General features: G+C 46.9%; 1 protein-coding gene across 3 annotated transcripts in view; it reads left to right on the top strand.

Moving 5' to 3' along the window:
- The window catches only part of EHMT2 (euchromatic histone lysine methyltransferase 2), a 48,922-nt gene extending 23,170 nt beyond the window's left edge, over positions 1–25,752 (top strand). For 2 of the 3 annotated variants that reach the window (XM_081852342.1, XM_081852344.1), the window contains 16 exons: positions 1,402–1,631; positions 2,982–3,170; positions 3,999–4,081; positions 5,777–5,904; positions 7,839–7,961; positions 9,767–9,868; positions 10,634–10,738; positions 13,180–13,334; positions 13,447–13,614; positions 19,010–19,154; positions 19,854–19,931; positions 21,625–21,740; positions 21,878–21,964; positions 22,188–22,266; positions 23,179–23,354; positions 24,270–25,752. In XM_081852342.1, the coding sequence (XP_081708468.1) occupies positions 1,402–1,631; positions 2,982–3,170; positions 3,999–4,081; positions 5,777–5,904; positions 7,839–7,961; positions 9,767–9,868; positions 10,634–10,738; positions 13,180–13,334; positions 13,447–13,614; positions 19,010–19,154; positions 19,854–19,931; positions 21,625–21,740; positions 21,878–21,964; positions 22,188–22,266; positions 23,179–23,354; positions 24,270–24,450 (2,145 nt within the window). In that variant the 3' untranslated portion in view covers positions 24,451–25,752. The remainder of the gene's footprint in view (positions 1–1,401; positions 1,632–2,981; positions 3,171–3,998; positions 4,082–5,776; positions 5,905–7,838; positions 7,962–9,766; positions 9,869–10,633; positions 10,739–13,179; positions 13,335–13,446; positions 13,615–19,009; positions 19,155–19,853; positions 19,932–21,624; positions 21,741–21,877; positions 21,965–22,187; positions 22,267–23,178; positions 23,355–24,269) is intronic. The other variant, XM_081852343.1, reaches the window with a different exon arrangement.

Genomic DNA, 25,752 nt, shown 5'->3' on the forward strand with positions numbered 1-25,752 from the left:
TTCATGTTGTGAACCGCCCTGAGATTGATGGGTATAGGGTGGTATACAAATTTAATCAATAATAATATTCAGAGGCGGGACACAGGTGATGCTGTGGGTTAAACCACAAAGCCTAGGACTTGCCGATCAGAAGGTCGGTGGTTCAAATCCCCGCGACGGGGTGAGCTCCCGTTGCTCGGTCCCAGCTCCTGCCAACCTAGCAGTTCGAAAGCCCGTCAAAGTGCAAGTAGATAAATAGGTACCGCTCTGGCGGGAAGGTAAACAGTGTTTCCGTGTGCTGCTCTGGTTCGCCATAAGCGGCTTAGTCATGCTGGCCACATGACCCGGAAGCTGCACGCCGGCTCCCTTGGCCAGTAAAGCGAGATGAGCGCCGCAACCCCAGAGTCGGCTACGACTGGACCTAATGGTCAGGGGTCCCTTTACCTTTAATATTCAGAGGCATGCTGCCTTTGACAGTGGAGGCAGACCTGCCATGGCTGATCTTCCCATGAATTTCCCATGAATTTATCTAATCCTCTTTTTAAGCCACCCAAGCCAGTGCCCATCTCGGCATCTTGGGGCAGTTTAATACTTGGAGCCAGACCAGGGGCAAGCCAAGGTCCCTTGAGGCCTGTTGTTGAGGCTCAGGTCTGAACTGCAGCAGGAATATTTACACTAGGCCCTGTCAACCCAGAGAGGTTTCTTACAGCTTGGCAGTTGCCAAGGCCCTTTGCTTCCCATCCTTGTTTGCCGCCTTTGTCTGGAGAGGGCTCTGGGACACTTCTGGAAGCTCAGCCATCGAGCTCAGGAGTTTCCTGATGACCCTCGTACCTACGGGACCCTACAGAGGACCTTAAGGTCCATAAATAGCAACCTAGAGGTCCTGGGCCCTAAGGAAGTCAGGTCAGCCTCAACCAGAGCCAGGGCCTTCTCAGCACTGGCCCCTGGTGGAACGCTCTGCCTCGTGAGACCAGGGCCCTGCAGGATCTGATTTCTTTCCACAGGGCCTGTAAGACAGAGTTGTTCCGCCTGGCCTTTGGCTTGGAATCAACTTGATCCCCTTCCCCTCTTTCTTTTTTCCTTTCTCCTTCTGTGATGGAACTCCTATTTGGGGACTTCCCTGGCTTTTTACTAGCCCATGTAGGACCAGTCTGGATAGTTAGCCTTGGTGAAGACTTAATGTTTTTATCCCCTCAAAAGTTTTTGATTGAGTTCCACTGAAATGAGGCTGCATTTTAATGTTTGAATGTTGTATTTTAATTTTGTTTTTTAAGCTGTATTCTAGTCAATTGTTTTTATATTTGGTGTTAGCCACCCCGAGCCCAGTCTTGGCTGGGGAGGGCGGGGTATAAATAAAATTTATTATTATTATTATTTCCCTTGCCCCTTTCCGATCCTTCACGGCCTGTTTTCCTGCCCCAGGGCACCTTTTTGGAGTGCCACCCTGACTTCCGCGTGGCCCATCGCTTCCACAAGGCCTGCGTGTCGCAGCTCAATGGCATGATCTTCTGTCCGCACTGTGGGGAAGATGCTTCTGAGGCCCAGGAGATCACGATAGCCAAGGCGGACACCTCCACTCCTGTCCCCATTCCACCTTCTCACGGCCAGGGAGCCTCTGAGAGCACAGGTCGTGCTGACACTACCCAGCCCAGGTGAGACCAATGCTGGCCAGCTAGGAACCGGAACCTCTGGCTCCTCAGAAAAGGAATAATGCGGGCTTTTCCTTGGTGACTTACGTTTTTAGACATTAAGCCTAAAATAAAACATTGTACGAAACATTTACCATATTTTTTGCTCTGTAAGACGCACCAGACCACAAGACGCACCTAGTTTTTGGAGGAGGAAAACAAGAAAAAAAAAATCTGAATCTCAGAAGCCAGAACAGCAAGAGGGATCGCTGCGCAGTGAAAGCAGCAATCCCTCTTGCTGTTCTGGCTTCTGGGATAGCTGCGCAGCCTGCATTCGCTCCATAAGATGCACACACATTTCCCCTTACTTTTTAGGAGGGAAAAAGTGAGTCTTATAGAGCAAAAAATACAGTATGCATTTATTTCACATCTCTCTCAGAGGAGATGAGAAATAAATGCATAATTGTATTTTTTAATTTTTTTAAAATTAATTTTATTAAATAATGCAAGAATATAAAAAACAAAAAACAAATTTCAATCATATGCATATATACATAACTATTTTCATATTTCTAGCAATGAAAAGAAGGAAAAAAGAAAGATTAGACAATAGAAAAATATTTACCATAAACAATGCATAATTGTAGCAAAGAGCTACGATTCCCAGAGTTCCCTGGGAAGAGGGATTGTTAAACCACTCTGGGAGTTGGAGCTCTGTCAGGGTTCTCCTAATAGCACCAGTAGAAAACTATAGTTCCCAAGATTTTTTGGGGGGTGGGGGGAACCAAGTCTGTTACAGGGGTGTCATTGCGCTTTAAATGTACAGTGGTACCTCAGGTTAAGTACTTAATTCGTTCTGCAGGTCTGTTCTTAACCTGAAACTGTTCTTAACCTGAAGCACCACGTTAGCTAATGGGGCCTCCCACTGCCGGAGCCCGATTTCTGTTCTCATCCTGAAGCAAAGTTCTTAACCCGAGGTACTATTTCTGGGTTAGCTGAGTCTGTAACCTGAAGCGTATGTAACATGAAGCATATGTACTACTGTATACAGTGGTGCCCTGCAAGACGAATGCCTCGCAAGACGAAAAACCCGCTAGACGAAAGGGTTTTCCGTTTTGGAGGTGCTTCGCAAAACAAATTTCCCTATGGGCTTGCTTCGCAAGACGAAAATGACTTTTTCCCCCTTCCCCCCTTTTTTCTAAGCCGCTTATCCGCTAAGCCGCTAATAGCGCTAATCTGCTAATGGGCTTGCTTCGCAATACGAAAAAAACGCTAGACGAAGAGACTCGCGGAACGGATTCTTTTCGTCTTGCGAGGCACCACTGTAGTGTGTACAAGATTATTTCACAGGTCTTTGTAATCTCCTTTCCTCAGTGCTCGGATGCGGGGGGGCTCAAGCGTAGAGCCCCCGCAGGACGATATGGCGGGTCTCGGCCCAGGGATCGACAGTGCGGGGCCACGGCTGACCCTACCAAACGGGGCGGTACTGTCCGCTCAAGGCCTGCCTCCAGGGCCCGGCCGGGAACAATTGGAGCGGGCCCTGGTGGTACAGGAATCCGAGCGGTAAGTGAAGCACTCTCTCGCTCTCTCTGTTTTCATGGAAGCAAGAGTGGCTATTATTGGGACGTGGGTGGTGCTGTGATCTAAACCACTGAGCCTCTTGGGATTGCCGATCAGAAGGTCGGCAGTTCAAATCCCCGCGACGGGGTAAACTCTCGTTTCTCTGTCCCAGCTTCTGCCAACCTAGCAGTTCGAAAGCACACCGGCGCAAGTAGATAAATAGGCACCTCTGCGGCAGGAAGGCAAACGGCGTTTCCGTGCACTCTGGTTTCCGTCTCGGTGTCCCATTGTGCCAGAAGCGGTTTAGTCATTCTGGCCACATGACTCGGAAAGCTGTCTGTGGACAAAGGCCGGCTCCCTCGGCCTGAAAGCGAGATGAGCGCCGCAACCCCATAGTCGCCTTTGACTGGATTTAGCCATCCAGGGATCCTTTACCTTTATTACTGTTTTTATTGTATTGGTGAATATTTATTAACTTCAAGCAGTGTCGTGAGGTTTTACAGTAAAGCAGATTAGGGGCAATTTTAAATATTTGCCTGTGGGGCAAAGGCATCGGCCAGAGAGAAAGCTTCCTCTTATTTATTTTGTCATATATCGGTTGCATTTATATCCCACCTTTTTCTCCATGGAGCTCAAGGGGGCTTGCATGGTTCTCCACCGGGTCATTTAATCCCCACAACAACCCTGCGAAGTAGGTTAAGCTGATAATGACTGGCCCAACATCACTCACTGAGCTTCCAGCCCAAGTAGGGGTTCAAACCGTGGTCTCCCAGGCCGTAGTCCGACACTCTAACCGCCACAACACACTGGCTCCTTTGTGATCTCTCTCAGGCGCAAGAAGCTGCGTTTTCACCCCCGCCAGCTCTATCTCTCGGTCAAGCAAGGGGAGCTCCAGAAAGTGGTCCTGATGTTGCGTAAGTTCCTCTGAGCATCCTTTTCTCTGATTCCTCTGCGTTGTTGACATTCAGATGGGGAGGCTAGTGGCAAAAACAAGCATACAGTGGTACCTCAGGTTAAGTACTTAATTCGTTCCGAAGGTCCGTACTTAACCTGAAACTGTTCTTAACCTGAAGCACCACTTTAGCTAATGGGGCCTCCTGTTGCCGCCGCCGCGCCGCCGGAGCCCGATTTCTGTTCTCATCCTGAAGCAAAGTTTTTAACCCGAGGTACTATTTCTGGGTTAGCGGAGTCTGTAACCTGAAGCGTATGTAACCTGAAGCGTCTGTAACCTGAGGTACCACTGTCCTTTAAAAAATAAAAAAGTCCTGGTTTTGACCTCTTAAAGCCTTTAACGGCTCAGGACCTCAGTACCCCCAGGACCACCTCTTTCCATATGAACCTACCTGGACCCTGAGATCATCTGAGGCCCCTTCTTCGTGTGCGCGCCTCCCCCCCAAGAGGTCCGGAGGGTGGCAACACAAGAACAGGGCCTTCTCTGCAGTGGCTCCCTATCTGTGGAACGCTCAACCCCAGGGAGGCTCACCTGGTGCCTTCATTATACACCTTTAGGCGCCAGGCAAAAACATTCCTTTTAAACCAGGCCTTTGGCTGATTGATATCCAATGCCCTTTTAAAATGTGTTGGGGTTGTTGTTGTTGTTTGTTTTTATTATGTGTTTTTCTATTGTGGTTTTATGGTGTAACCGCCCTGAGACCTGTGGGTATAGGGCAATATACAAATTACATAAAAATTAATTAATTAATTAATTAATTAATTAACAGAGTACCCTCATAATATGGCTAAGAGGTGGTTCGGGAATGCTCTTGTGGGCTGCATGCTTTAAAACATTTCTACAGTGGAACCTCGAGTTGCGAACGTGATCCGTCCGGGAGGCACGTTCGCAACCCACAGCGCCGCCTCTGCGCACGGACGGGTCGCGATTCGGCTCTTCTGCATCTGAAGGCAGCCCTGTTTAGGCAAGCTTTTAATGTTGGATGTATTACTGTATTTGAATATTTAGTTGGAAGCCGCCCAGAGTGGCTGGGGAAGCCCAGCCAGATGGGCGGGGTACAAATAATAAATTATTATTATTATGCGCAAAGTGTGATGTGGTGCTTCTGCGCATCCGCAAGTGCCGAAACCCGGAAGTAACCCGTTCCGGTACTTCTGGGTTTGGCGCGGTGCGCAACCTGAAAACGCATAACCTGAAGCATCTGTAATCCGAGGTACCACTGTATCTGTTTTTGCAAACTGTGTCTCACCATCCATCAATTTCAGTAGGCAGCGTATGAAGACGTCTAGGGCACAAGTGTCGGGGACCCATGAGTGCATGCAAAACCCCTCTTGCCTGGGGAAGGGCCGCAGCTTACTGGGCAGTGGACCCAATGGTCTGACTCTGTATAAAGCAGCCTCCTCTGTTCCCTTGGGGTTTTGTGAGCTCTCAAACGGAATGCGCACAGACCCCTGACGGTTTCGAGGAGGGCCTTGTGAAGAGAGCAGTGAAAAGACAGGTTTCTTTCCCAGTCTTTCAACGCCTCTTCATGCCCAAGGACTGAAATCCGTGTTAGGGAGGTTAGTGACTTGCTTCTTATAGCCGCTTCTGCATGCGCTTGGGAAGTAGCCCTGAGGCGTCCTGCTTAGCAAGTTGCTTTATCTCTCTTGGCTCCCAGACGTCTGCCCTTCCTTTCCAGTGGACACCTTGGACCCCAATTTCCAGAGCGAGCAGCAGAGCAAGCGGTTCCCGCTGCATGCCGCGGCACAGAAGGGATTCCTGGAAATCTGCCATGTCCTGCTGCAGGTGCGACACGTGTGTGTGTTTGTGTCGTGTGTCTGTGCATTTTGTTAGTAAAATTCAGCTCCGCTCCTCTGAGCTGATACGGCTCATCTTCACTTGAGCCCAGCAGAGTATAAAACACCCAACAGAAGGATGAGGCAGGTATGGCTACATTGCTAAGCTTTATTTCTAAGCTATGCAGAGAGCATACAAATATACATCTTGTCTCTGTGAGAAGCAGAGAGCATCTCCAACAACGAAATGACAGAACAAGGAAACGGGAAACCAGTAAACGTCACATCCCGTCTCCCTTTCCCGTGGCAATCCAACAGTATCTGGACTGTGGAATGAAAACATAGTCCTGTGACTACCAGCACTTGCTCAGTGAGGGAAACAGAAACCAACACATTTGGGCCTCTGCTATCCTCTCCTGAATGCAAGCTGAACTCTTTGCCCTGAACTCCCCATACCCACAATTTGCAATTGGAGCAGGAAAGAAAGAAATATAAAGGAGGGTGGATTTGATTTAAATCAAATTGATTTAAATCACACTTTAAATCACTACTCAGTGATTTGATTTAAATTTTTTTTTTTTTACAGAAAGACTCATGCCTGCTGGTATAATCTCAATATTTACAACCAGATGAAGATTTCATTTTTGAAATAATAAATTTTCAGAGTAGTTTTTACAGTTCTGTAAAAAATTACTGATTTGGTTATACTGTTAGAAATACAGTACACAGACCGATAATTATGAAATTATTGTGAGGTTTAATAAGTTAACTGTTTATATCTGGACAATTTTTCTGCTGGAAGGAGAAAAATAATCATTTCCTTAATAGCAATTTAAACAATTTATTTAACTAAAACAATAAATAACATTATAGCGTATGTATCCGTGTTTGTTAACTGATGTGGTTAAACAATTTTTTAAAACAACAACAACTGTAGACTGTGTTTTAGCACACATGAAAAACTTAAAACAAATCCTTATTTCCTGATGACTATAATGTATCTTAAATAGAAAACTATCTTTAGAAAGGTTTTTCCTCCAAAAGCATTTTATTTTTAAAATCCGATTTAAATATAAAAAAATCCAATTTAAATAAATAAAAAAATTGATTTTATTTATTTAAAATCATTGATTTTTATCCACCCTGAAATAAACATCATGACAGCAAAAAGTAACAACAAACAAAACTCCATGGCCAGCTGTCATTGGCAAGAATATTCCATCTGTTTGATCTATATAACTGTCTGCAGTTTTGCCCCATCTTTTCTTCCCAATCCTTTTTCTTATATTCTTTAGCCTTCCCTTCACCAACTCTGCCACATTCAGCCACTCAAACTTCCCCTTGTTTCTAATATCTCTGCCCATCCTTCCTCGATGACATACGAAATTAGGCCTATCTTCGTTGGTTGACTAAACTAGACCTTTCCTACAAACTAGGCCTATCGTATCCTAACTAGGTGAGCCTCTCCTGGTTGACTTAGTCAATTTACTGTCTGGCTAAACTGTTTAGAAGGGACGCAGATGGCTCTTTGGATTAAACCACAGAGCATAGGACTTGCCGATCAGAAGGTCGGCAGTTCGAATCTCCGCGACGGGGTGAGCTCCCGTTGCTCGGTCCCAGTTCCTGCCAACCTAGCAGTTCAAAAGCACCTCAAAGTACAAGTAGATAAATAGGTACCGCTCCGGCGGGAAGGTAAACAGCGTTTCCATGTGCTGCTCTGGTTCGCCAGAAGCGGCTTAGTCATGCTAGCCACACGGAAGCTGTACGCCGGCTCCCTCAGCCATTAAAGTGAGATGAGCGCTGCAATCCCAGAGTTGGCCACGACTGGACCTAATGGTCAGGGGTCCCTTTACCTTAAACTGTTTAGTGTGATATGTGAGCTAGGTTTGGGCTTGCACAGTGGGGAATATACAAGCCCTATTTAACTTTTCTTCTGCCCCCCAGGCTGGTGCCAATATAAACACGATGGACAAGTTACGCCGGACCCCGCTGATGGAGGCTGTCGCAAACAACCACGTGGAGTTAGCACGTTACCTGGTCAAAAGAGGCGGCTGCGTTTACACTAAGGTCAAGAGGAGAATTATTATCTGTGTGGATAAGAGTGGGGAAGGCACCCCTCTTAGAGGGATATTTGGGCTGTTTGTGAGAGGGTTTCGTTGTAGGGGCAGAGATGCTATTTACCGTATTTTTCGCTCTATAAGACGCACTTTTCCCCTCCTAAAAAGTAAGGGGAAATGTGTGTGTGTTATGGAGCGAATGCAGGGTCCATGGCTTTAGCGAAAGCAACGTGAAGCCTCCGGAGTACAGCGGCAGCTCCCGCCTTGCTCCGAAGGATTCACGTTGCTTTCACTGAAGCCAGGAGAGCGAGAGGGATCGGTGCGCACTGATCCCTCTTGCTCTTCTGGCTTCGCTTCGCTGGAGAGGTGCTGCACAGCTTTCCCTCTCTGCCAGCGCCCCTTCAGCGAAGCGGGAGGAGAAATGAAAGGGGCTCCGTTTTCTCCTGGCGCTTCTCTGCAGTGGCGCTGCGCAGAGAGGGAGAGAATATTTTTTTTCTTGTTCTCCCCCTCTAAAACTAGGTGTGTCTTATGGTTTTATATGTCCCCCTGGAATGGCCACTGTGCCTTTGAATTCCACAGGTGCACCTGTACAACAACAACAATGTATTATTTGTACCCCGCCCATCTGGCTGGGTTTCCCCAGCCACTCTGGGCGGCTTCCAACAAAGATTAAAAATACATCAAAATGTCACACATTAAAAACTTCCCTGAACAGAAAGTTGAATTTCTGCACGTCTGCAACAAGGCAAACGTAGCCCAGGGGCTAGATTGACATTAGCATCTTTGTGTGATGCGTGTCTGTAGCGGGACATGCACACAACCTGTTTTGTGAACAGTGCACTGTTTGAGAGGGGCCGGCCACAGTGGGTCGTGTGAGTGGGTCATGCTAATTGCTAGAGCTGAGGTTGAATAGCTGTCTGAGGGCAAAGGAGATTTGGTAGGAGAACCTGGGTGGTTCCCAACATTTTGCCCACCTAGCCCAGTATTGTCCACACAGGCTGGCAGCAGCTCTCCAGAGTTTCAGGCAGGGACTCTTTTTCCAGCCCTATCTGGAGTTTGTGAGGGAGACACACTGCCGCTGAGTTGTTGCTCTTCCTATCAGGTCAGGTGAACATGGGAGGAATATGCAGGGAAGTAACAGACGAGGGACCTGTGGTAGGGTTGCATGATGAGATGCTTGTTACACACACATTAAATTACTCTGGTTAAGTGCTGGCCTCACAACGTGTTTGTGGGATGCCCTGTGTGAGGTGCATCTGCCTCCCTCATGACTGACTTTCAAGAGGAATTCGAAAACACCCCGTTCGCCTAAGCGTTCAGGGACTGAAAACACTGATCCTGACAACACGGGGATTACTGGCTGAGAGAATGTTTCTAGAATGTTCTGAGTGGTTTTAGAATGCTTGTGTGTGTGTGTGTGTGTGTGTGTGTATGTATGTATATACACACACACACACATATACATATACATATACACACACACAAACATACACACCGTATATACAGCCGTACCTCGGAACTCGTACGCCTTGGTACGCGTACGTTTCGGCTCCCGAACGATTGAAAACCGGAAGCAATTGTTCCAGTTTTCGAACATTCTTTGGAAGCTGAACGTGCAGCCAGTCGGAAGCTGCGTCCTGGTTTCTGAACGTTTGGGAAGTCGAACGGACTTCCAGAATGGATTCCTTTCGACTACCAAGGTACCACTGAATCGATATGTTTGCCACCCCTGGACTCCTTCAGGAGGAAGGAATAAATAAACCACAATAAATAAATTTCTGCTGGTTTTTATCATCCCGGTTGGTGCCACTGCAGGAGGATGATGGCTCTACCTGTCTCCATCACGCTGCCAAGAATGGAAACGTGGAGATGGTCAGCTTGCTGCTCTCCACAGGGCAGGTGGATGTCAACGCCCAGGTGAGAAAGGGGCTCGTTGCAAGTGGGAATTGGGGTGGACTTGCATTGTTCCCCCTCCTCCCCTCCACATCTTGGTCTGTGCATGTTTATTATTTTGTGGCACTTACACACTCACACATATCTGTGTGTAAATAGTTGGAGGCCGTGTACGAGGGAGCAAAAATATTTAAAACAGATTTATTGAAAACAGCAGCTCTACAGCCATTTTTTTGTGAAAACGCACACTGAAATACAGCAATGCTTAAAACGAATTATTTAGGTGGTTTGTAAACTGCTTGGTCAAAGAGCTCTTCGTGCGGTACAGAAATGAAATTGTAAGTAAAGCGTAGATAAAATCCACAAACTAGTTTAAGAAACAAATGTGCCTAAAACCATCATCGTTGAGAACAAACATATATAAAAATTAAAAACAAACAAAATGAATATGGGTAACTAAATCATGTTTGGGTAGCCTCCCTCACTGAATAAAGGTGTTCTGTAAGTGTCTAAAGCAATGCCTCATGTCATAATAGACATTATAATTATTTATTTGGGAGAGATTTGCTTTGTTCTTGCACTGGAGGTCCAATTCTCAGCAGGTGAAGGGAAAGTCCTCTTGATAGAACAGTATTTGCGAGATGCCCACACTGACACCTTGACCTTGAACTTGCCCCAGCAGCAAATTGGCAGGCAATGCAATTCTTCCAATAGCACACAACCGCCTTTTGAGCCACAGGCCTTCTGTTGCCATCGCACAAGCCTCTCTCTCTCTTCTCCCATGTTTAGGATAGCGGCGGTTGGACCCCCATTATCTGGGCTGCTGAGCATAAGCACATTGAGGTGATCCGCATGCTTCTCACCCGTGGAGCCGACGTCACGTTGACTGACAATGTATGTGAGTTTTTGGTCCCCTGGCTCCCGTGCAGGATGAGCTCAGGCCTGCAAAGCTGGCGCAAAAGAAAAGTGGGTGGGGCTTGCTCTAGATTAAATAGAGGTATCTGCACGTGCTCAGAAACGAGGGGGCCAAATGGACTGTACCACTTTGGCCTGCAGGTGGGGAGAGGGGTTGTATAATAATAATAATAATTTATTATTTATACCCCACCCATCTGGCTGGGCCTCCCCAGCCGCCCTGGGCGGCTTGCTACTGAATATTAAAAACAATACAGCATTAGACATTAAAAACTTCCCTAAACTGGGCTGCCTTCAGTTGTCTTTTAAAAGTAAAATAGTTGTTTATTGCCTTGACATCTGCTGGGAGGGTGTTCCACAGGGCAGGCGCCACTACCGAGAAGGCCTTCTGCCTGGTTCCCTGTAACCTCACTTCTCGCAATGAGGGAACCGCCAGAAGGCCTTCGGCGCTGGATCTCAGTGTCCTGGCTGAACGATGGGGGTGGAGATGCTCCTTCAGGTATACTCGGCAGAGGCCGTTTAGGGCTTTAAAGGTCAGCACCAACACTTTGAATTGTGCTCGGAAACGTTATGGGGTTGTTTTATTTTTATTTGTGATTGTATCATGTATTTTGTGTTTTAAATTTTTCATTTTTATGCTGTGAACCACTCTGATATCTTTGGATGAAGGGCAGTAATAATAATAATAATAATTTATTATTTATACCCCGCTCATCTGGCTGTGTTTCCCCAGCCACTCTGGGCGGCTTCCAACAAAATACTAAAATACAATAACCTATTAAACATTAAAAAGCTTTCCTAAACAGGGCTGCCTTCAGATGTCTTCTAAAAGTTTGGTAGTTATTTTTCCCTTTGACATCTGCTGGGAGGGCGTTCCACAGGGCGGGTGCCACTACCGAGAAGGCCCTCTGCCTGGTTCCCTGTAACTTGGCTTCTCGCAGCGAGGGAGCCACCAGAAGGCCCTCGGCGCTGGACCTCAGTGTCCAGGCAGAACGATGGAGGTGGAGACGCTCCTTCAGGTATACTGGACTGAGGCCGTTTAGGGCTTTAAAGGTCAGCACCAACACTTTGAATTGTGCTTGGAAGTCCAAGAGCGCATTGCAGTAGTCCAAGCGAGAGATAACCAGAGCATGCACCACTCTGGTGAGACAGCCTGCAGGCAGGTAGTGTCTCAGCCTGCCTACCAGATGGAGCTGGTAAACAGCTGCCCTGGACACAGATTTGAGCTGCGCCTCCATGGACAGCTCTGAGTCCAAAATGACTCCCAGGCTGCGCACCTGGTCCTTCAGGGGCACAGTTACCCCATTCAGGACCAGGGAGTCCCCCACACCCGCCCGCCCCCTGTCCCCCCAAAACAGTACTTCTGTCTTGTCAGGATCCATCCTCAACCTGTTAGCCGCCATCCATCCTCCAACCGCCTCCAGACACACACATAGGACCTTCACTTATCAAATTTATCACAAATTTGATAAATAATAATAATATTATTTTTTTAAAGAAAATGTGCATTCACATTTTTAAAAAGCACACAACTCTCTGCCAATAGAAAGCACTGGAAATGTTCTATCCTACCTCTTAATGTGCTGGTTTTCTGTTGATTTTAATGTGGGTGAGCGTTTCATAAATGTGACCCCCATCCCACTTGAAGCCTTGAGTGGTACAGTCCATCCAGTCACCTCAACGTTCTGTCACCCCCTTCTGCTGCACGTGTGGTTCCGACCCTGAAGCCTGTTGCTTTCTAACGAGTGGGATAATCAGTTCAACTTGCATAAATCTGCATGGAAGAAATGCATATCCATCGTGACTTAGTACCTGTTTGTAAAACAGAGCAAAGAGGAGAATTGGGCTCTGGAGCTCACTGGTGTAAGACTTTTTATTGCAGCTCCATGCGTTTCAGAGATGAACACGAGAGCGACGTGAAACGTGTGCAAGTTTTTGTTTTTTAAAAAATAAGATTTTATTAAAGCTTTTTCCATAACACAAGAAGATAAAAGAAACCAGTATAAATAAAAACAAAACCAGAGAGAGAGAGAAAAGAAAATGCCAAAGGAACACCAAAAATTAGAAGAAAAATAAAAAAGACTTCTGATTTTAATTCTGTCAGTTAACATAAAATAAATTATTCAAAATATTCCCTCTAGAACGACTCCCAACTGATCTAAGTTAAGCAAGGATGCTGTTCTTAAAATTTATAAAACCCGTTTTTAACTCAAGAAACTATAGCTTGAAAAAGCGGCAGATGGAATCTCCATTCTCTCAGCACACCTGCTGAACGCGTAGAGCTACAGTCAAAAGTCTCTCCTAGCGTTCTCTTTGTTCCTTTATGCTGCTTTTCCTCCCTTTCTCCTTGCAATAATAGTAACCCCCCCCCCCAGACAGAATCATATCCTCCCGTAACTCCTCCCTCTTCTCCCAACCAGGAAGAGAACATTTGCCTGCACTGGGCCTCCTTCACGGGAAGTGCAGAGATTGCGGAAGTCCTGCTGAACGCTCAGTGCGACCTCCATGCGGTCAATTTCCACGGAGACACGCCTCTGCACATAGCCGCGCGGGAGAGCTACCACGAGTGTGTCCTGTAAGACCAGCCAGGGTTCCCTTCCGCATTGCAGGGGGGTTGGAGCTGGCTGGTTGGCACCACGACACCTTCGGCTCTAATCCTCTCTTCCTCTCCCCCCCCCCCCGTGCAGCCTCTTCCTGTCCCGGGGGGCCGACACTGAAGTGCGGAACAAAGAAGGGGACACTCCCTTGGACCTGACCTTGGAGAACTCGGAAGTGTGGTTTGCCCTGCAGCTGAACCGCAAGATCCGGCAAGGGATTATGAACCGCTCCGTGCGCACCGAGCGCATCATCAGCAGGTGCGGTTTGAGGTCGTGTCTCTATGACGGAAGGGGGGGGTCTGCCGCTAACCCCTCCCCCCTGGACGAGATGGTGCTTGTATGGCTGTCTCTGTGTGGACCTAGCAGAGAATTGCATCCATTCTGTCTCACTAATAATAATAATAATAATAATAATACCGTATTTTTTGCTCTATAAGACTCACTTTTTCCCTCCTTAAAAGTATGGGGAAATGTGTGTGCATCTTATGGAGTGAATGCAGGCTGCGCAGCTATCCCAGAAGCCAGAACAGCAAGAGGGATTGCTGCTTTCGCTGCGCAGCGATCCCTCTTGCTGTTCTGGCTTCTGGGATTCAGAATATTTTTTTTTCTTGTTTTCCTCCTCCAAAAACTAGGTGCGTCTTGTGGTCTGGTGCGTCTTATAGAGAGAAAAATACGGTAATAATAATAATAGAAATAGTAATAATAATACTATAGAGAGTGTGCTCGTGCGCTTTAGCAATTGTTTTTATTGATTTTTAGTGGTACCTCTGGCTGCGAACGGGATCCGTTGCGGAGGCCCGTTCGCAACCTGAAAAGAACACAACCCACGTCTACGCATGCGTGGGTCGCGATTCACTGCTTTTGCGCAGGTGCGTGATGTCATTTTGCATGTCTGCGCATGCGTGAGTGGCGAAACCTGAAAGTAACCTTTTCTGTTATTTCCGGGTCACCGCGGGATGCAACCTGAAGCAAACGTATACATTCTTACAATATTAGTAACCTAAAACTCTCAGGATTACCACTTCCCTCTTCTGGTTTTCTTGTTTCCACACTATAATATTTACACATTGACTTATATCAGCATACTGTTCATATCAATACATAGTTCTTTCTATAATCTTATATAGAATGCTCCAATATAATATATTATTTATACCCTGCCCATCTGACTGGATTTCCCCAGTCACTCTGGGCGGCTCCCAACACAGAATATTAATAATAATAATAATGATGATGATGCGATAAAACATCAAACACTAAGTTTTCCAAAAGTCGGGTAGTTGTTTATTTCCTTGACATCTGATAGGAGGGCGTTCCACAGGGCGGATGCCACTTCCGAGAAGGCCCTCTGCCTGGTTCCCTGTAACCTCACTTCTCGCAGTAAGGGAACCGCCAGAAGGCCCTCGGTGCTGGACCTCAGTGTCCGGGCAGAACGATGGGGGAGGAGACGCTCCTTCAGGTATACTGGACCCAGGCCATTTAGGGCTTTAAAGGTCAGGACCAACACTTTGAATTGTGCTCAGAAACGTACTGGGAGCCAATGCAGATCTCTCAGGACCGGTGTTATGTGGTCCCAGTGGCCAGTCTGGCTGCCGCATTCTGGATTAGTTGTAGTTTCCGGGTCATCTTCAAAGGTAGCCCCACGTAGAGCGCATTGCAGTAGTCCAAGCGGGAGATAACCAGAGCATGCACCACTCTGGCGAGGCAGTCCGCTGGCAGGTAGGGTCAGTTGCAGATACATCTTTTAGTTGATCTGTCAGATCTTCAAACTTTTTTTTCTAAAGGTGTCAGAGCTGTTGCCCAGTCGCTCATTAACGCCCACCTAATCCTGTATCTGTAAGCATCAGAGTCTAGTTCACCCTCCGTTGTTAATGAAACCTTCCCACCTTTTGGAGACATGTCCGTGTTGCTGTTGGAGATCTCACCCGAATCCCCAAAGTGCAATATTTCAATTACCTCTTGCGAATCCAGCCGTGGCAATTTACTTATTTGGACCTTGGATTCCTTGCTGCCTTACTTTATTCTGCATATGCTCTTCAGTGTATTAGTGAGATACTAAATTGTCATTTAATGCCTTTCTTCTCCTGTTGCGAGCAGAGCCTTAAAAGTATGCTGCCATTTAGCTCTGCAGCTTGTGAGATAAGATGGTGCCCAGTATGCTTCTGCTGCGCCGATGGACGTCTGTGTCGATAGAAAGGTTGAGCTCCCTTAGCTGTCTTAGCAAAGTCCTTAGCAGAGTTTTTGCAGCGGCAGAAACTGTTGCCTTGTGTGTGGATAATAAATCAGACTGAATGCAGGCTTCTTGCTAATCTCCAACAGTCTTTTAATGAGAAGAGAAACATCATAAATCAGCCCGGCGAAAGAGCAGACATCCTTTCGCCTCTCAGCCAAAAACGAAAGGAAACTAGGCCAGATGGACTTACCTCCAAATATTATAAGATACTGAAAGATTACTTGATACATCCACTAATGGAGGTTTGCAATGAGATTATGGAGGGGAAGAAAGCACCGGAAACGTGGAAAGAAGCTTTCATCACATTGATACCTAAATCAGAATTGGAAAAGACACAACTTAAGAACTACCGCCCCATTTCCCTTCTAAATGTGGATTACAAAATTTTTGCAGACATTTTAGCAAACAGATTTTAAAAAGTTTTAAGCGAAGTGATCCATAAAGATCAGGCAGGCTTTCTCCCAGGAAGACATTTGTTTGCTAACACAAGGAATATTATTGACATTTTGGAACTTTTGCAAACAAATATTAATACAAGAGCAGTGTTAATATTTATAGATGCGGAGAAGGCCTTTGACAACATTTCTTGGAAGTTTTTGAAGAAAAACCTGGAAGGGATGGGAGTGGGACGGGGATTTGAAAATGGGATAGATGCAGTCTATTCAGAACAAAAGGCTAAACTGATAGTTAACAATGTGACAGAAGAGTTTAAAATTGAAAAAGGAACACGACAAGGTTGCCCTATTTCCCCTCTGTTATTTATTTCGGTCCTGGAGGTGCTCTTGAATATGATTAGAGGGGACCGGTTGGTGGAAGGAATTCAGGTCGGAGCGAAACAGTACAAACTTAAGGCTTTCGCAGATGACCTAGTTTTGACCCTACAGGAGCCAGAATCTAGTACGAAAAGGGCATTACAATTGATTCAAGACTTTGGTCGGGTGGCGGGTTTTAAATTAAACAAACAAAAAACTAAGGTATTGGAAAAAAAATTGACAGTTTCAGAGTCAGAAAGGTTTCAGAAAGAGACAGAGTTAAACATGGTTAAAAAAGTAAAATATCTAGGGGTGAACATAACAGCAAAAAATCTGAGTTTATTCAAGGACAATTATGAAAAGTGCTGGTCAGAAATTAAGAGAGATTTAGAAAGTTGGTCAAGACTGAAACTTTCCTTGTTGGGCCGAATTGCTGCTATAAAAATGAATGTATTGCCAAGGATGCTGTTTCTTTTTCAGACTTTACAGATTGTGGATAAAATGGAGTGTTTCGGGAGGTGGCAAAGAGATATCTCTAAATTTGTCTGGCAGGGCAAAAAGCCCAGAATTAAGTTTAAAATATTAACTGATGCTAAAGAAAGAGGGGGGTTTGCCCTGCCAGACTTAAGGTTGTATTATGAATCAGCAGCTTTTTGCTGGCTGAAAGATTGGCTGCTTCTTGAAAACACTGATGTTTTAGATTTGGAAGGATTTAACAATGCTTTTGGATGGCATGCATATCTGTGGTATGACAAGGTTAAGATTCACAAGAATTTCAAGAACCATATTGTAAGGAAAGCAGTGTTTAATGTCTGGACAAAATATAAAGACTTATAGAAAATAAGACCCCAAGGTGGTTATCACCTATGGAAGCTAAGGCTGTGAAAAGACCCAATATGGAGGCCGAATGGCCGAAATATTGGGAAATATTAGAAAGAGATGGAGACAATTGGAGATTGCAGAGTTTGGAGAAACTAAAAGATAAAGTGCGAGATTGGTTACATTATGCTCAGATTAAAGAGGCTTTTAAATTGGATAAAAAGTTAGGATTCCAGGTGGAAAAATCGAAATTGGAAACAGAACTGTTAGAACCTAAGACTAAATTACTTTCAAGAATGTATAACTTGCTGCTGAGGTGGAATACACAGGATGAAACGGTTAAATCAGCTATGATAAAGTGGGCACAGGATATTGGGTATAATATTATGTTTGCTGACTGGGAAAAGTATGAAGTTTACGGCATGTAATGCCTTGAAAGAAAACATTATGAAAATGATATATAGGTGGTACATGACCCCAGTCAAGCTAGCAAAAATATATCACCCGTCAGACAATAAGTGTTGGAAATGTAAGGAAACTGAAGGAACGTTCTTTCACCTCTGGTGGACTTGCCCCAGGGTTAAGGCCTTCTGGGAAATGATATATAATGAGCTGAAAAAGGTATTTAAGTATACCTTCCCTAAGAAACCAGAGGCCCTCCTTTTGTGCATTGTTGGCTAGAGGGTGTTAAAGAATGATCGAACATTATTTATGTATGCAACAACAGCAGCAAGGATACTTGTCGCCAAATATTGGAAAACTCAAGATTTGCCCACGCTGGAAGAATGGCAGATGCAACTGATGGATTACATGGAGCTAGCAGAAATGACTGGCAGAATCCGAGACCTGGGAGAGGAAGTAGTGGAAGAGGATTGGAAGAAATTTAAGGACTATCTACAAAAGCACTGTAAACTATATGAGTGCTAAGAAGGATGAGAGATTTGAAAACAACAGGGCACCATAAAGTTAGTTGAAAAGATTATGAGAATGAGTGAATTTTATGAGAAAAATAAATTTTGAATAAATATCATCTCAAAATTAGGTATCTAAGACCTAGATAAAAATATTCAAAGTTAGGGACAAAATACTGGAAATGTGTACAATAAGAATGGAAACAAGGTGATAAGTTGCTGGCTAAAGTTTTATAAATTTGGAACGCAGGAGCGAGAGATGTGAGGAAGTCCAAAAATGAAGAAAAGATGGTTATTACAAGATGTCAAATTTTATGTTTGTTTCTTTTTTGTCTGTTTTCTGTTTCTCCTGTTTTTTCTCTTTATTGTATTAACAAAACTCTTAATAAATTAAAAAAAAAAAACGAAAGGAAACTCACACACAAAGAAAGATTCCCGTATGTGAACATAACCACGCCTCAGAATGTGAGACGTCACACAGAACTGTTTAACCCTGTAAGTTCTGATTCTCCTCACACAGCTTGCATCCGTTCCTAACATGCAAGTTCTTTACCCTTTTGTGTTTTCTTAAAAGCATGTGGTCTTCATATGTGTTTCTTCGGATCCTTTAGGTACTCAAAAAGACATCACTTCGGCTGCACACACGACATACCATATTTTTTGCCCTATAAGACTCACTTTTTCCCTCCTAAAAAGTAAGGGGAAATGTGTTTGCGTCTTATGGAGCGAATGCAGGCTGCGCAGCTATCCCAGAAGCCAGAACAAAAAGAGGGATTGCTGCTTTCACTGCGCAGTGATCCCTCTTGCCGTTCTGGCTTCTGAGATTCAGAATATTTTTTTTCTTGTTTTCCTCCTCCAAAAACTAGGTGCGTCTTGTGGTCTGGTGCGTCTTATAGAGCGAAAAATACGGACCTTTAAAACTCGCTCTCTCTTTCCAGGGACGTGGCCCGTGGCTACGAGAACGTCCCCATTCCCTGTGTCAACTCCGTGGACGACGAGCCCTGCCCAGAGGATTACAAATACATCTCGGAAAACTGCGAGACTTCCACCATGAACATTGATCGCAACATCACCCATCTGCAGGTACTTCCATTGGCTGGGCAACCTGGGCTTTGTAGTGGCTGCCCTCCTTCCAAAAATAAAAACAGTTCCTGAGACGAAAAGGGACAGTTTTAAAGAACGAAACATTTTTAGCAAGGAGCCGGAAAAGGCTATCACTGTGCTAATCTGGAATTGGAAATTTGCTTTCTTAAGGGGGGCAGTGTTAACCATCCCCAGTACCTTGTGTTTAAGGGGGCAGTGCTGGAGGAGTAGGGGACAGGGGAGGCTTTGCAGGGGCCCAGGGGAAGATCTCAAAGTCGCCACATTGACAAAACCCCTCTTGTAGTGCCTGCTCCACCCTCCTCCTTTCCCTCCCCAAGTTGGCAAGGCGGTACACCTGGGTTGGCCTGCCTGTGGGCTGCAGGTAGAGTTTGGATTTGATATCCCGCTTTATCACTACCCGAAGGAGTCTCAAAGCGGCTCACATTCTCCTTTCCCTTCCTCCCCCACAACAAACACCCTGTGAGGTGAGTGGGGCTGAGAGACTTCAGAGACTTCAGAGAAGTGGGACTGGCCCAAGGTCACCCAGCAGCTGCATGTGGAGGAGCGGAGACGTTCACCAGATTACGAGTCCACTGCTCTTAACCACTACACCACACTGGTTTGCCCCAGGTGGGGGCTGGTACCTCTCCCTCCCCTTGTGTGGCATCCATCTCACACCTTGTCTTTTCATATTCCCAGCATTGCACCTGCCAGGATGACTGTTCCTCCAGCAATTGCTTATGTGGACAACTCAGCATCCGCTGCTGGTATGACAAGGTGAGTGATTGAGGGAGTATAAGTGGCTTGTTAGCTGACCCGGAAAGGTGGAGACCTTGAAATGTCAGGAAACCTACTAAGTGGAGTATATAAACTGGCACCCCCTTTTTTTGTCAGAGTGGGATATGGTCTCCGTTTGGTTGAACCGGAAGGTGGCTTTGGTGTTTAGCTTCATTTGTGGAATTTTCTCCCCAAAGAGACCTTTTAGCAACAGCTGAAAGGGTTTTTGATTTCTTGTTCATTTGAACAGCATCAATATTATGATGTGGTGTGGTTAGAACTGTTCTTCACAATGTTTTTGTGTGTGTATCATATTTGTGCTGAGAGATATATATGGGGGACGTGGGTGGTGCTGTGGGTTAAACCACAGAGCCGAGGGCCTGCCGATCAGAAGGTTGGCGGTTCGAATCCCCGCGACGGGATGAGCTCCCGTTGCTTGGTCCCTGCTCCTGCCAACCTAGCAGTTCGAAAGCATGTTAAAGTGCAAGTAGATAAATAGGTACCGCTCCGGTGGGAAGGTAAACAGCGTTTCCGTGCGCTGCTCTGGTTCGCCAGAAGCTGCTTAGTCATGCTGGCCACATGACCCGGAAGCTGTATGCCGGCTCCCTCGGCCAATAAAGCGAGATGAGCGCTGCAACCCCAGAGTTGGCCACGACTGGACCTAATGGTCAGGAGTCCCTTTACCTATATTTATATATATATATATATATAATCCCAAAGTGATTCACAACCAAAGTAAACAAATAGGATACACACACAATATATATATATTGGGAAGTGATGTATATACATTGAGTAAAATTAAACTCTTCTCTCCTGGGTACTGGGAGTTTGGGGAACACAGTAGCAAAGCGCACCCCTTCCCCTCCATGGATCACCTCTGGCAGGTGGGCAGGATTGTCTACCTGACTTTATCATGGTGTCGGGTAAGTGACAGGTAGGTTTCAAACATTGGCCAGCAGTGTGAGAGAGAGTTCTGGCCCAAAATGGTTCCTCAACCCCTGGTCTAAGGGCAGAGTGAGGAACCTTTATTTTGTTTGCTGGGCTGTTGACCCACGGGCAAACGGGTTTTAAGGTGTACTTGCAGAGCTCCTCCGCAGACACGTCAACAGGAAACAGTTCCCTGAAGATAACAGACCACTGTCCTATGGACAGAATTTCCATTTTGCAGTCAAAATCCCTGGAGGGATTTTGTCCACACACGTTGACAGGGAAATCATTCTGCCCGGACACTGAGGTCCAGCGCCGAGGGTCTTCTGATGGTTCCCTCGCTGCGAGAAGCCAAGTTACAGGGAACCAGGCAGAGGGCCTTCTCGGTAGTGGCACCCGCCCTGTGGAATGCCCTCCCACTAGATGGCAAAGAGAAAAATAACTACCAAACTTTTAGAAGACATCTGAAGGCAGCCTCGTTTAGGGAAGCTTTTAATGTTTAATAGGTTATTGTATTTTAGTGTTTTGTTGGAAGCCACCCAGAGTGGCTGGGGAAACCCAGCCAGATGGGCGGGCTATAAATAATAAATTGTTGTTGTTGTTGTTGTTGTTGTTGTTATCTCAATATCTCAGGCAAGCCCTATTTTAATCTTTGGCTATAGATTTGAAAGGCAATAGGGAAATGGCAGCAGCGTTGCCACAATATCTCCTCCGCCAGGATAACTTCCTTACCCTCTCCTTCCCGTTCTTCCCACTCTTTCAGGATGGTCGTTTGCTGCAAGAGTTCAACAAGATCGAGCCGCCCCTGATCTTCGAATGCAACCAGGCCTGCACCTGCTGGAGAAACTGCAAGAACCGTGTGGTTCAGAGCGGTATCAAGTGAGTCCTTTTTGTTGTTGCTGTTGTGTTCAGAACCTCCAAAACCATGGAAAGGGGACGCAGGCCCCACCACAAGTTTCTGCGTGTCTCTCTAGCCTGCTGGAAATCAGTGTCCTTCTGTTCTCCCTTCACCTCAGGGTCCGCCTGCAGCTGTACCGCACGGCCAAGATGGGATGGGGTGTCCGGGCATTGCAGACGATTCCCCAAGGAACCTTTATATGCGAGTAAGTTGGTGCTGGAGGAAAAGTTGTCTTTCCCTTTCCCCTGTCCCCAAAGCTCCAGCTACATCAGGAGAGGCGTTGTGGTGGGTGGGAAGGAGGGAGGGAGGGAGGCAGAGAGGCCCTCCTCTCCAAACTTTGGGGTTTCAGTACTAGACTTTGCCTGCTTCAAGGAGCAGCTGCCCAGCAAAGCCCCTCTCTCACATCTCCCACGTTTTCCTGCCTGAAGGTATGTGGGGGAACTGATTTCTGATGCAGAAGCTGATGTCAGGGAAGACGACTCGTACCTGTTTGATCTGGACAATAAGGTGAGGCTATCCAGGCTCCTGGGTGGAATCTACACACACATAAAAACACTGTGGAAATGCTTTTTTTAAAAAAAAAAGTTTAGAAAAATATATTGAATTTGTCATAAGCTCACCATCGCCATCTAGTGTCACGTTTGCATAATGCACTTAAAGCACACTTAAAGCGTCATTGTTTGCAGCTATATAGGTTTGCCTGGGTGGGAGTCTGAAGAGAGGGATCCTCTCTTAGAAAGGAAGGGCCCCAGCTCAGGGAAGCAGATCACGGTGAACCTGAGTTAAATTGGTCAACGTTTAGGAATTGAAAGTGCTAGGTCTTACAACCCGGGTTCCCTCACTGCGAGATGTGAGGTCACAGGGAACCAGGCAGAGGGCCTTCTCGGTAGTGGCAAGGAAATAAACAACTACCTGACTTTTAGAAGACATCTGAAAGCAGCCCTGTTTAGGGAAGCTTTTAATGTTTGATGTTTTATCGTGGTTTTAATATTCTGTGGGGAGCTGCCCAGAGTGGGAGGGGTATAAATAATAATAGTAGTAGTAGTAGTAATAAATTATTATTATTATTATTATTATTATTAGCTGTTTCAGGGTCATCAGCAGGAAATTTCCAGGGAGGTGGTGGCATAAAACACTGGAGTGGGGGAGCAGGCTAGTTTCTCACCCCCAAAATGAGAAGACGAGTGCCTGCACATTTTGCCCCAGATCTCAGCTTCTACAAATGCTAGAAACTTCCTTTTTTTTTTTTCTTAAAAAGAAAATCTAGGAATCTGGGGATTATAATTCATTGGTGGAGGGACTCCCCACCCACCCTTTCTCGTGGATGCCCCAGGTCTCTTTGGTCTTGGGTGGACGTAAAGCCCTGGAAACTGTCCAGGTTCCCCCTGTGTCTGATCTCCCTCCCTCTATACCCTGCAGGACGGTGAGGTTTACTGCATCGACGCACGTTATTACGGGAACGTCAGCCGCTTCATCAACCACCTGTGCGACCCCAACATCATCCCCGTGCGGGTATTCATGCTTCACCAGGACTTGCGTTTCCCCCGCATTGCCTTCTTCAGCAGCCGGGACATTCAGACTGGCGAAGAGCTAGGGTCAGTGGAGATAAGAGACCTTGACTGAGCCATTTCCCCCCTCCACCCTTTAGCCAAAAAAGGCTTGCAAGAAAAAAAAAATCAGCACCAAGACAGTCCTTCCCTTTAAGATTCACAAGCTTTTTTTAAAAAAAAGATACGACACGTGAGGAAATAAGAGGAGGAGGGAAGAGGAAAACACCAGCTCAGGCACAGGTTGTCAAGAGTTAACAGTTAATGCCGATCTTGGTGGGGGTTCTGGCTGTCTTTCCCTTGATGAAGAGCAGTCCCTCCCCTCTCCATCAGTCATGCTAACCCTGTTTCAGCACAAGGGCCAGGCTGAGGGTTGACCACCTCCTTCCAAGGGCTACCTGCTGATGGCAGGTGTGTCAAAAGTATGCAGGTATGCAGACACACACACCCCACTTTCAGCATGGTACCCATGGATACGCATGTGCTTTTGGAGGTTATTCCTGGCCTCTGCAGGCACCTGTAAGGGACGCGGGTGGCGCTGTGGGTTAAACCACAGAGCCTAGGACTTGCCGATCAGAAGGTTGGCGTTTCAAATCCCCGTGACGGGGTGATCTCCCATTGCTCGGTCCCTGCCCCTGCCAACCTAGCAGTTCGAAAGCACGTCAAAGGGCAAGTAGATAAATAGGTACCGCTCCAGCGGGAAGGTAAACGGCGTTTCTGTGCGCTGCTCTGGTTCGCCAGAAGCGGCTTAGTCCTGCTGGCCTCATGACCCAGAAGCTGTACGCCGGCTCCCTCGGCCAGTAAAGCGAGATGAGCGCCGCAACCCCAGAGTCAGCCACGACTGGGCCTAATGGTCAGGGGTTTACCTTTACCTTTTAGGGTAGTGATAAAGTGGGATATCAAATCCAAACTCCTCCTCTTCTCTTCTTCCTCCTTTCCCTCTTCCCCTGCTCTGCCCTCCAGGTTTGACTACGGCGACCGCTTCTGGGACATCAAGAGCAAATACTTCACATGCCAGTGCGGCTCAGAGAAGTGCAAGCATTCGGCCGAGGCCATCGCCCTAGAGCAAAGCCGCCTCGCCCGCCTGGAGGCGCACCAGGACGGCCTCCCCGACAGCAGCAACCTCCCTGCCACGCAGGCCTGAGCCGGGCCCAGCTGCCAGACCTGGGTGTCGGGACCCTTCCCCTCCCCTCCTTCTCCAGCCGGCTGCGGCCTGCTCTCCTACGGCAAGCGAGATGGAAGCGCAGGAGTTTCTCCTTTCTCCCCCACACCTTCCACAAAGAGGAAGAGTTTGCCTGGAAAGAAACAGTCCGGCTGGCAAAGGAGGACAGAGAAAAACACTCTCCTGTTCCAGGGAGGTGAAAGCCAAAGGAGCCTCTCTGCTTTGGTGCAAAACCTTTCCAGACACAATTGGACTACAGCCCCCATCAGCCCCAGCCAGCATGGCCAGTGGAAAGGGATGATGGGAGCTGTAGTCCGGCCACATCTGGAGGGCTGAAAGGTCGCCAGCCCCTTGGACAGAGCAATGGATGGCCTTCCAGAGATGGCTACACTGCATCTCGCTGTGGGGTTGGGAGGCCGCAGCGTCCCCATCTCTGGCCTGGAGAGGGCAGAGGTCAAAGGTCGCGTGCGCAGCTGGAGGCCTTGGGCCTGATGAGCATAGCCAGGCCAGTATATCTCCTGAGCCACCCACACTTTTGCATCCTTCATTGCCAACCGGGGAAACCTTTGCACACGGGACTTTCCTCTTGTGCCGGGCCAGGGTGCGCTCGTTGGTTGTGCGCAGGCACCAAAGCGGGGCCACACTTTGAGCCCTGCGCCTGGGGCCGGCGGTCTTCTTCCTTCAACAACCACACGCCGCAAATAATCGCCTGACGCTGACTCACGGACAGGCCCGCCAAACAGGCTCCTGTTTGTGAGGAAAGACTCTGGGGGATCAGACCCCCATCTTGCAGTGTGGTTGTTGACGGAGGACAAGCCGACATCAAGCGGTTGCATTCAGAGATAACGCTGCCTCCTCCTGGTGGGGTGGTGTATGCGAGTGTCGCTATCCTGCTTTCTGTCTGATGCGCAATGTCAGCTGAAGGGGGGAGGGATGTTTTTTAGTGGCCTTTTTCTTGTTTGGGGGCCAAGTTAATGTTTACCTTTTGTGCGTGTGTTGTGTGCGTGTGACACAAGTTTCAGTTTCGAACTGGAGCCAAGGTTTTTCCAAGCTCGGTGATGCCCGTGACGGTCCCATAGCTGTATCTCCTTTCAACCTCTGGAACAGCAGAAGTATTGATTCAGTTTGGAGGGGCCAGCCTTATCTTTCTCTCTTTCTCCCTCTCTATCTTCTCTCTTTTCTATGGGTTTTCACAATTTTGTTTTTTAAACTGTAATTTTCTGGGGCCATAAAAACCAATAAACGTTGGCATCTGGCAATTTTTTGATACAAACGTAAAGCAAA

The sequence above is a fragment of the Podarcis erhardii genome (assembly GCF_964252035.2).
Source record: "Podarcis erhardii genome assembly, chromosome: 2".
Taxonomy (NCBI): domain Eukaryota; kingdom Metazoa; phylum Chordata; class Lepidosauria; order Squamata; family Lacertidae; genus Podarcis; species Podarcis erhardii.